The 12,221-nt window shown below is 38.4% G+C and overlaps 1 protein-coding gene and 1 pseudogene across 1 annotated transcript in view; both read right to left on the bottom strand.

The window, feature by feature from the left end:
- The window catches only part of NRXN1 (neurexin 1), a 1,175,743-nt gene that overhangs the window by 607,676 nt on the left and 555,846 nt on the right, over positions 1-12,221 (bottom strand). The window contains exon 11 of the mRNA XM_061155451.1: positions 7,373-7,495. Within this exon, the coding sequence (XP_061011434.1) occupies positions 7,373-7,495 (123 nt within the window). The remainder of the gene's footprint in view (positions 1-7,372; positions 7,496-12,221) is intronic.
- On the bottom strand, positions 1,900-3,105 carry LOC133065577 (splicing factor 45-like; annotated as a pseudogene).

The following is a 12,221-nucleotide window of genomic DNA, read 5'->3' as shown; positions in this document are numbered from 1 at the left end:
ATTTTCAATGCTTATTTGGCTTATATGCCTGTTCATCTTTTAACTTTGAGAACAAGTTGGTTTCCACAACTGAAAAAATGTTCAACTCCTACAGAACAGAAAGAAGATAGAATATAATTTCTGCTCTGAGGCCTTGGCAGTTTTGAGAAAGAGTAATATACTGAAATGCTAGTCTGTACTTTGTTCTTCCTTCAGTTTTAAGAAACTAGCCTAGTCCCTTTTAGCACTTTGCCTCAAAGGCTTTTTCTTGGCATTATGTGGAAGACAACTTTCTGGAAAGCAATGCCTTTTCCAATCTTTTGTGAAGGCATAGTTTGCAAGGTGTTCAACAAAGGAAAAAGAAATGAACAGAATGCCTTTATGGTCTGAACCAGATGAGGCAATTACCACTGACTGGGAGACAGATCAACATTAGTGGGATTTAGCAGTACTGAACACCAACATCCTGACATCTGATAAGATTCAGGGGTTCAGAGAGAATTCAGTATAGGAGGATTGAACCATAGTTCATAGGCTGCAAGAATCAGCAAAGACTCTGCCCCACTTAGGACAGGAGCAATAGGGTTCTTATAATTTAAAGGACAAACTAGAACTGTCTTTTTGGTGAGAATCAGTAAAGACAGAAGCCAACAGGAGCTTCTGTGTGATTCTGGGTGGGTGGGAGTAGGGGACACACGACTATGATTAAATATTCTGTAAACCCAGAAGAAAGGCCTAAGGTCTCATTTAAATTGATATTAAAGACAATTAATAAATGTGCCATTTCTTGCACCCGTGAGTTGGTGGACTCAGACATATAATTTTATTAATATCTACTGGGGAAAAAAAAATCTGTGAAACAAATGTGTCTGCTGTCCAAAATTGGAAATCTCAAAAGGGAGTTTTTTTTTTCTTTCAGATTATGAGCGAAACTTTGCCAATGGCCTATGAATTTTTAATGAAGTTGTAGGTGCCAGAGTTTCCCAAAATTAATCAGCCAAGGAGACACAGGTTATTTTACCATGAAGAAACGGGCCATGCCCAGGAGCCGAAGAGTGGAAACATGTGACATTAGCTTAGAAATCATGCCCCAACAGTGTCAATTCTGAGTACTCCTTTGAATCCATCCTTTATTTGTTCCTATTTCTATAAGCAAACTACACCCATGTAAGTATCCATTCACCCTGCTTCCTAACATTATGTTCACTAGTGGTATATATACACATGGCAGTAAACACAGAAATGATGTATTGACTGGAAGTTGAAGCAGTCAACTCACTAATGTAGAATATAATTATTCACTTAGGAGTTTGGTAGGAATCTATGCAACTGAAGAGATATATCTTAAATTTCAATGAAAACTAGCTGGCAATTCATTTAGGGAACATTTCTGGAATTTTCTGTTATGATATCATTTTCATACTCTATTCATCACTTCCTAATTCAAAATAGTTGCACTGGTTTAAAAAGCAGGGTAATGTTCTACACACAAGTGTAATTAAATACATAAGAATAGGAGGGAATAAACAACTGAAATCAATAAGATTAACTGTATTTCAAATGAATAATATAACTACACTTAAGGAAAAGAAAGGAAGGAAAAGGAAAGGAAGAAAAGAAGAAACTAATCAAAGTTATTTATAAATAGTATTTGACTATAGATATTAAATCTTAAGCAGTAAGAAAAAGAATCACAAATTAATCCTCAATTGCTTTTTTTGTTTGTTTGTTTTTAAAGGATTTTTATACTATATTAAAAAACCACAAAATAAAAAAGGGATCAGTCAACATATCTTAGAAGTCCTTACAGAGTCTCTCCACCCACAGCCAGGAAAGGCCCCCTAATGCCTTGTTCTCCTCTGCTCACTCTGCAGCTCGCGGAAGGATCGCTGGAGATGACTCGGGCTCTAGTTTTTAAAATCAAATTTGTTCTGCCAAATCCAGGACCCTGAATTTATCCAAATTGTAGAAACATGCTTTGACCACCCGTCCACCAAAATACCTCCCGTTCAGATCAACAACAGCTTTAATTGCTGACTCAATTCTCTCGAATTCTAAAAATATTCATACTGCTTCATCATCAGGGGCGCCAGGAATTTCAAATATCACACATTTTCCAACTTGGCCATATTTTTCACACTCTTCCTTGGTCTCTACTTCCAAGTCTTCATCCACCTCTCCTGCACCAACCATGTTCCTGAGTGGGACCACTTTGGTAGGACACTTCGGTATTTCAGTTAATGGATTCGAATCCGACTTCTTGGCTGCGTCTTTCTCGGTGGCGCCGCCCACGACGATCTCGCCGCCCTGCTTGCTGGCCGTCTCCACCGACAGCGCTGTGCTCAGGCCCTGCTCATGCTTCCCGAGACCCTGGCCTTCCCGGAAGCCGTACTTCTGCATGATTTTATGTGCTACCGTGCCCCCCATGTTGGCGAGGAAGGAGTTGCCAGGGCCGGTCGGGGATCGGCGTCTGTCTTGTTCCTCGTCCACTGGGGGAGGGATAGCGGCTTTGGAAGACTGTGGGCGAGGTCGTGAATCCTCTTCATAAGGGGAGTCTCGGGGTAACTCTTTGTCCTTCTCCACAAGAGACGTGGGAGGTGCAATGGCAGCTCCGCCCATACTTCTTTTCCTCCCCTCTCGCTCATAATCTTCATCGTCATCAGAATCTGGATCGGGTCGCCTGGAAAACCCACTAGCTTCATGTCTGTCTTTACGCCTCTTTTCTCTCTCTTCTATTTCCTTCTGCCTTTCCAGCTTCCACTGCCTCTGTCGCGCCTCTCTTTGGCGCTTCACTACTTTCTCATAATCATCAGGAAACATGGGATCATATTCATCAGCTAAGGGGATCAAAACTTCTCCTGCAGAAAACCCGCTGGGAACAGGGTCCTTGAGGCCTGCGGCCACGTGCGGCGGAGTGTCCACGATCTGCCGCTCATCTGAGGAGCCGCCTCGCTTTAGGTGGATTACTGGAGCAAGGACTGTACTTTGTTTTGTCCTCTGGCTCTTGGCCTGAGTGAGAGCTGCCTTCTTCACCTGGAGCTGAGACTGCAGGCGTTTGACGTTTCTGGACCAGCCTTCTGTTTTCGAGTCGCTGGTCTCCACTCCCAGGGCATCCTACGGGGACATCTTCTCAGTTCAGTGCCAGCGCCCGGCCGACGCCAACGCGCCGCCGACACCGCGGGCTGGGCCCTCAATTGCTTTTAGTCAGATTACTACTTATGGGACGGACAATGTAAAGCAATTCTGAAACTATCATAGATGTGTTACTGGATTGGGCAAATGGGAAAATGACATCACTGGGAGCCAACGTTCCAAATTGGAAGAAGAGATATGAAAACATGAAATGGGGGAAGAAGCAATGCTGTAGATATGATCGTACTAGTGTGAACTCATTTTCTAAAATATGTGTATCCGTATATTTGTGTGAACATGTAATTTTTATATGTGTGTGTGTATTTATTTATTTATGTGGAGAGGCATATTAAAGCAAATACACACACACACACACACACACACACACACAGACTTACTTATGGGCTTCCTTAGTGACTCAGCAGTAAAGAATTCGCCTGCCAATACAAGAGATGAGGATTGAATCCCTGGATCAGGAAGATCCCCTGGAGAAGGAAATGGCAACCTACTCCAGTATTCTTGCCCGGAGATTCCATGGACAGAGGAGCCTGGTGGGCTACAGTCCATGGGGTCATAAAAGAGTTGGGAATGACTTAGCAACTAAACTTAGCAACTATATATATATTCAGGTATATGTATATATACTTGAGTGTACTTACCAGCTTAGCCTCCTGAAAAGGTTGCAAAGCAGTACTGAGCATACCAATACCAACCAGCTACACCTAATTCTCCACTAAATAAAAAGTGTCTCAGTCCAGGGCTGGGGCATGGTAGTAAAAGTTGTGCCTGAAATATTCTGTTTTGCCAAAAAAGTGAGGAAAAAAAAACCTGATGTGAAGGCATGTTACAAGATCACAGAGACCAACTTCATGGGACTCACACTGACCCAAACAGGGATATTTTAAGCACCAAAATAATTAAGTAATTATAACTATTTGAAAATATAGAAACCTGTGGGTCCATATCAGTAAGGAAGGAAGGAAAGAAAGGAAGAAAGGAGGGAAGGAGAGAAGGAGGAAGATGGGGAGAGAAGGAAGAAAAGAAAAGGAAAGAAAACAGAAAGAAAGGAAAGCTCTTGTATACAGTAGAATGCTAAGTATTGACTCTAAATGTGGAAAGAGTAATGGGGTTTGAAAATAAGCATTTATAACTACTGTGTTAAAGACTGGATCAGGCAAAATCTTCAGTAGATGATAATCTGGGGCAAACATTTGAGGAAGATATTACGATATTTTCATTGTCTTAATATGTCTCTCCACAAACAGTTTATTAGTTTTAAGGGAGTAAAACATATTAATCATACAATGGAGAAACTGGGAAACACACTGACCAAGTGTTAAAATCATGAGTCAAGCATATGGATATCATTTGTCCTCAGACAGGATACTAGAAGAAGATCACACAATCAACAATGTGCTATTTCACCCAAGAATGTTAAAACCTGAATTCAATCATCATGAAACATCAGATAAGCCCCAGGAATGACTTTACATGGATAAAAGATTGGAGGACTATATATCTTTTTAATTTGTCAGTGTAATCAAAGACAAAGAAAGTCTATGGCAATGTTTTCAATTAAAGGAGACTAAAGAGACATGAACACTAAATGCAGTGTCTGACCCTAGACTGTATGTTCTGCTAGAGGTGAAAATGCTATAAAAGACAACACTGGGTTAACTGACAAAAGGGGAAAATGGGTGAGAGGACAGATAAAATATATTGCATCAATGCCAAATCTACTGAAGTTAGTAGCTCTTTGTTCTGTAAAGAGATATTTATATCTTTAGAAAATGTCCACTGAAGTATATATTTAGAGTGAAGGGCTATTAAGTATGTAACTTATCACTTGTTTAAGAAAAATAAAAAGTGAAAATGTCAAAACAAATGGGATAACTTGCTCACAATAGTAAAAGTATATCACTGTCGTTTTGAAATTTTTTATAAATTTGAAATTATTTCTAAACTAAACTTTTAAAAAATGTGTTGCCCCAGTCTTTTGTTTCTATACCTTCTTCAGCCATTGTAGTTTAGGACTTTACTGCTTTACATTCTGAAGCACTTAGCACATTTCACAGAATTCATGTTGCTCAAAACATATTCTCTTATTTTCCAGCTTGAATGCAGTGACTTCCCAACTGCCTGAAAACCCGTGAAATATGAACTCCTTCATTTGGAGCACTGACCTATTGGCATCCAAGGCCATTCTAACCATGTCAGCTGCCCTGTGGTTATATGAAATGAAACAAACCTTCCCTGCTGCCTGAACACTAGTCTGTCTAGCCTATCCAAGCCATTCTACCCTTCCCCACATAATCTTATCTGTATTATCCTTTCTTTACAGCCTTCAAATATTATTGATTGCTTTATCTAGTCCTGAAATCTTTAAGCTCTTCTGAACCTCAAGAACATGAATTGTTTACTCAACCTTTTAGCACATCATATACTATCCCAGATAAGTTACCGTGTGATTTTGATATGTGTTTATATATATATATATATATATTTTTATATATATATATTATCCTCATAAAATCATGCTATATCTGAGAAAGTACTCATCATAGTCATATATATGTATATTAGGATATTAATAAATATAAATAAATGGACCATGAGTCAAAAGCAAACAAATTTTTTAAAGTTAACAAACATAATTGGAAAAAAAAAATACCCTAGGCTGTCTCTCAGTTCTGGTAACAATGGCATTTCAAAGTAACATGTCATTTTACCTCTTTGAAGCTCAGCTTTCTCATCTATAAAATGAGAATGCATCAAGCCTATCTATGTCATAGGGCTGTATGAGACTTGAGACAAACTTAAGGGACTAAAGAATGTTCTACTGTGACCTTCACATGTCCTTGTTTCTGGCAGTTATTTCTTCCCAACCTCTTATACATGATCTTAGATCCTAATTTCTGCCCCTTTTGATAAAACCCAGACTGTCCAAACAATGGATGCTAATCTACAAAAACAATTTACACCTCTTCCAAGAACCGCCTTTACCAAAACTAGCTGAACTTCAGCTGACACTCCTGCCAAAGCCCTATAAAAATTCTGCCTCCCTCCCCTAAGTTCACAGTTTCTTTAGAGAGTTCTCATGTTTGGCAATTTTGAATAAAGGCTTATGCTCATGAGTCCTTGGTTGATTTTCTTCCTGGGAGAATAAAATGGCATAACATAGCAGTGGTTTTTAAATGCCAATCCATGAGCCAGCTGCATTAGAGTTCTTTGGAGAGATTTTAAGAAATAATAATATTGGGCTCCTCTCACACTTTCTGTGGTGTCTTGCCAGGAAATGATCCTTTTAAAGCTCTTCAGATGATTCTGAAATGAAGTAAGTTTGCTCCCACATGAAGACAAAAGTTTTGGAAAGCCATAAAGGGCTAACGAAATACAAGACAGTAAGAGATCTATGGGTTGGTAGTTTGCTTCGTTTAAACTGCAGAATGATTCTCTTAAAAGTTAAAATCCCATACACATTATTTCTTCATTGATATAACTACCTGATCTCTGAGAATGGAAACCCCTTGAGACTGAATGTAACAGATGCTTCTGTGCCGCACAAGGACCATCTTGCACTAAAATAATTAACAGGGAGATGTTCGCTAAAAAAAAAGGGAGCTAATATCCCAGCGGGTCATATGCTTGAAGTTATTTTCAGCAGAGAGAATAAAGGTGAGCCAATTCCTCTTTCATTTGGTTTCCCTCTGTCTCTGGCGTGGGCCTTTATATTACTCACCTCAGTCAGAAATCCACAAATCAGGGACTGAACTTGACATTCTTAACATTAGAACTTAACCAACAGAGCTAAATGGCCAAAAATGATCTATCATAGCTTAAAATAAAAAGCAGTTCCCCTGACAGAATGCCAGCATATCTATCAATGTATCCAGAAGCTAAAAAGTGTAACTTGCTGCTGTTCATCGCCTAAATATATAACGAAGAAACTGAACAGGAATTGGCCTCCAAACAATAACTTCAATATTTTATGAAGCCCTGAGATATTTATTAAGGCATAAAATTAAAATATATTATAACTTCTTGAATTATTAAATGGAAAGGAACATGACAAAAAATTGTTGCTCATTTGAGAGAAAAGAAAACAACATGCAGCTTATTAAATTTAATTGCTGCTGGAAGAATTTGAATAAGAAATGAACTGTGTCTATTAGCTTCAAGTTGTTCATTTGGTTTTCAAGGTCACCTGCAAGAAAGAGGGAAGTCTAAAGCTTCAACAAAGGCAAAGGTGATAGGGCTTTACCTGTCATGGCCTGCTGGTCATCCACCGTTAACTTTAAACTTTTTCCTCGACGAACCACACGCACTGTGTGCCATTCGTTATCATTGAGGTTATAGCCAGCAAAAAGGGTCTCGGGACCTTTGCCTGTAGAATATGCCAAACAGTCATTATGGACACTCAGAATCAATCAAGCAAATGAACCTCACAGAGAGTGAGAGAAAGAGACAAAGAAAGGGGGAGAAGCAAGGGAGAGGGAGGAGAAAGAAGAGAGAAAGAAATGAAAGAAAGAGGAGAGAAAAAGACAGAGAGAGGAGAGACTGGCTGGATCAATTCTCAAGCCCATTAGAGTCACAGCAAGCAAGGAAAATTACCAGTTAACAGATATTCAGGTGTAACAGTTTAAGAAGACTCTTTAACATTATGCATCAATCAAAGACAAACAAACGCACCTGTTGTCATAAATAGGCACACTCAACACAGCAATGCTCCCAAATTTGCACAAACTTTTCCCTCTCTCAGAAATTTTCTTGTTTTACACTTTTTCTTGTTTTACACTTTTACACTATCTCTTTTTTCCTTTCCTTTGCTAATGAAGTAGATATTAGTCATAAGACATCTGACCTTGGGGAGAGATCTGACCCTAGGCCATTAGCTAACAATTTTCAATGAATGGCACCTGGTTGATTAGGCCCTGGCAAGGAGGTTGCTCTGGGTATTAGATTGTGTGATGACGGCTCTTTGCACTTATATCATGTACCTTCAATATTCACCAGGTTCTTAAATTTCTGCAACGTTGTGTCTGAGAACTAGTGAAGGCCCAGAGAGTGGGTATAGGTAAAAGTACTGACTCTTAGGAAGTGAAGAAAGTCAAGAAAAACACTGCCCATAAAGGGCCAAGTGTTGAGTGGGAGGGGAAAAAATGATTAAGCAGTGGTACTGGGAAGTGACTTCCAGCTAAGGACCAAAGGAAAAAGAGCCAGAAGTGTAAGCAACTGGAAAAGTAATTGCAAGTGAACCTACGTAAACCTGTGCAAGTTGAATTTAAGTTGGCTTAGGAGAAGGAAATGGCAACCCACTCCAGTATTCTTGCCTAGAGAATCCCGTGGACAGAGGAGCCTGGTGGGCTGCTGTCCATAGGGTTGCAGAGAGTCGGACACGACTGAAGTGACTTAGCTTGCATGCATTGGAGAAGGCAATGGCAACCCACTCCAGTGTTCTTGCCTGGAGAATCCCAGGGACAGAGGAGCCTGGTGGGCTGCCGTCTAAGGGGTCGCACAGAGTCGGACATGACTGAAGTGACTTAGCAGCATCAGCAGCAGGACAGAGAGACTATACCAGAAAGTATCTGTTGATGTTATTGAAATAACAAATTAGACAAATATCTCTCTTACACATAAAAACAAAGGAAGGAGAAGAAAGAACTTCTAATAGAACTGAAAATGTTTTGTTAAAAATAAGCCTTGCTAATAATCTGATATTTTGATTCATTTAAAAAAATCATGAAGTTTTTAATGATACATTTTTTGGTGATGGATTCTCCCCCCTCCTTTTTTTCTAATGTACTGACATTTCTTGGTAAACTAAAATGACTAAAGATGTGACATTTAGTTACACGACTTTCAATTGATTCAGGATCAGGGTGGGGTTCACAATTTCTTCCACCAAATTCTATCTACCAGACAACCTAGCCAATGTCCAAGGATCGTAGGATGGTGTATGAAAATGCCAAAAAGAAGGAGAGAGAAAAGAAGAAAGAAAAATAAATTAGGGAACTAAGTACTAGAGGAAACCTCAGTAGTCTGTCCAACAAGAAATCACTGCTTTAATGCTGCAGACTACTATCCTGATTTCTCTCTTAGGATGTTATTATGAAACAAGTTCTGTCTTCCTTGTTTGAGGTTTCTTTGAGGCTTAAAATGAGCTAGTGTTATAAGTTAAATTTTGCAGGATGAACTGCCTCCTGTCTTGGGTTTCCCTGGTGGCTCAGATGGTAAAGAATTGACCTGTAATGCAGGAGACCCAGGTTCGATCGCTGGGTTGGGAAGATCCCCTGGAGAAGGGATTGGCTACCCACTCCAGCATTCTGGCCTGGAGAATTCCATGGACAGAGGAGCCTGGTGGGCCACAGTCCATGGGGTTGCAAAGAGCTGGACACAACTGAGTGACTAACACTTTCAATTTTAAACAGAACCATCATTAAGATTAGTAAGCATCTCTTTTTGTTTCTTTAGAGAAGTTAAGTCGCATCTGGACACAGGAATAAAAACTAGTCTAGAGAGAAGAGTTTGGAGAGATTGATCACAAAATAACTAGAGGAAGCCTGTGCAACAACTGCAGTTCAACAACTGCAAAAATGCTTTGAGACCAAATGTTGAAAGTGAGCTCCAGGATCAAAGGAACTCTTTCTAGTTTCAACAGTGAAGTGTTTAATAACTCTGCAGAATCTTAGCATCCTACTGGCAGCAAGGGCCATTCTGAGTTTTGATCTTTCAAAAGAGAATATATCATTTTTAAAGCTATTTTTATAGGGTGGATCTTTTTTTTTCTTAGAAATGTGTGCTTTTGAAGCAGTCTCACTCCCATTCTCTTAATTTAAGTGTTTTGTCTAGAAAAAGCATAAGGGTGATATCATCATTATACCCCATTCTGGGCTTGATCTTGCAGTGAAATCATAAAGCTTTATCCATGAAACAATAATTTCCATAACAACAGGCACAAAATCCAATTAAAAATAACCCTTTGGTTCATGAAAATCTCTGTGGACCAACTTCAAGCTCCTTCCCTGCATTATTAAAAATGTGAAGAGATTGATTTTGGAAGAGGCTTTTTTTTTTTTTAATGCACTTAATATTCTCAGTTTTAAACAATGTTATCTATGTGACATGAAGTGTCATGGAAAGTGAACCGGACAGGGAATTAAGTTCTGTGGTTGCTGGTCCTTAATCTGCTACTGAGAAGGAAGTTGGGACCTGGTTTGTTATGTATCAGGCACTTTATTAACTTATTTCATCTTTACATTATCATCATTTTGCTGACGTGAAACCGAAGGCCTAGAAAGCTAAAACAACTCGGCCCAAGGTCACACAGCTAAAATGTGATAGAGATGTCTTCCCTCCTAGGTCTGACCCAGGATAATTCATCCTCTGTTGAAATTTTGAATTTCAGAGTCATTTGTCCCTATGGCAGAATTATAGTCATTCAAACCATTAATGATCTGAATTCCTTTTGAAATTTCTTTTTCCTTTTGGGATATCAAAACATGACTCATTGATTCTAACCTTTCTCCCAGCATCAATGTGTATGCTATGGAGTGAATAGTCACAAAACTGTGGCAGTGGTTAATTATTATTTTTAAATGGTGGAATTATTTTTTTCCACCTGTAATCTTGCATAAAGAATATAAAAACCACATAAAGGGGAAATTGCCATTTTGTTAAAGAAGCACGCTAACTTGTCTCCTAAGGCATCACCCAGAAGCCCTGGACTCTGCAGACCCCTTCGGCGCAGGGGCGGGGGTTGAGGGGTGGGGTGGGGTATGTGGCACTCATTTCTTCCTTTAGGAAAATGATGAGTTTCTGTATTAGAAGACTCCAGCAAAGGCTTTTAAAAATCATTTGCAAGTAGCTTTTTCTTTTCAAAGTTAGATTAAGAAAAAAGATTTTTCACTGAATTAAAAAAACAATTTTTTTCTAGAACATCATTTATTACATTACCAAGGTCCAGAATTATTCAAAGCTACTCTTTTTAGTCTACCTACATTATCAGCTCTTTAACATGGGTTTTCAATACTCTTTTTAGTTGCAAAGTCCAAATTCATAAACTGTTTCCTGAAGATTTTATAGGCTATTATATCCTCATGTCATGTGAGTTATAGAACTGACTGCCTTTCCTTATCTCTTTCTATTCATCATGAAATCAAGATTTAGGATATATGCTTACTTTCAGCAACTTGATTCTTTTCTTTTCTTAAAAAAAATGCATATTGACCTTTCTCCCTAATTAATTATTTAAGTTATTTTTGCTAATCACTTTATATTTTATTTGCAAGTATTTCAGCATAAATCAATAAATGAATGTATTTAATGAAGAAAAGAATAGCTTCAAACGGATGTAGAAATAACTAATCCAACTCTCCCATTTTACAGATAGCTCCCTGGGAGGTTAGTTGACATGTATGTATACAACATCACTGATCATTTCAGATATTTTTGCAAGTGTATTTTAAATGTTTTTTAATATTTGTTTCATATTATTTCATGAATATTTCAAATTTACTTCATATTCAAGATGTATATAATAGCAATTTTGCATCCTTTTTGTAAGAAAGCTTTCTGTGCAAATGTCCTGTGAAGTATATTCATTGGTTTTTTTTTTAAATGTAGGGGGGAAAAATAACATTAAAGGACAATAGTGAAGATTAAAACAAAGCTAAGAAGTCTAGGAAGCAATGTGATTAAGGATGTCTAGTAGACTGTAATGGCAGCTGTCCCTAGAGTTCAAAGTTGGATGTAGCTTGAGAAAATCAAACCCAGATCTACTATATTTTGATTTTTAAAAGTTCTAGACTTGAGGGCTGCAAAGCTTAGACTCATTACATACCCTTAAGGTACCTATTTCCTTCCACTGATATTTTTTAAAGATGCTAACTAGGATCATCAGTATGAGGTACCCATTTCTCACTATAGTTCAAACTAGTTGGTTCTAGATTTCCTTTTTATTGCATTTAAACATTAAATGTAAGTAATTTCTATATGTAACAACCTAGTGATTTGAGAAGCTAATCTATTTGCTCAATTAAGCTATTTAAATATGGGGATTTGAATAAGTATATCTGCAAAGCCACAACCCAGCAAACTGCATAGATGATGGG

Source organism: Dama dama, chromosome 11 (genome assembly GCF_033118175.1).
Source record: "Dama dama isolate Ldn47 chromosome 11, ASM3311817v1, whole genome shotgun sequence".
In the NCBI taxonomy this organism is placed as follows: Eukaryota; Metazoa; Chordata; class Mammalia; order Artiodactyla; family Cervidae; genus Dama; species Dama dama.
Note: the sequence above shows the minus strand (reverse complement) of the source record. Positions and strands in the feature narration are given on the sequence as shown.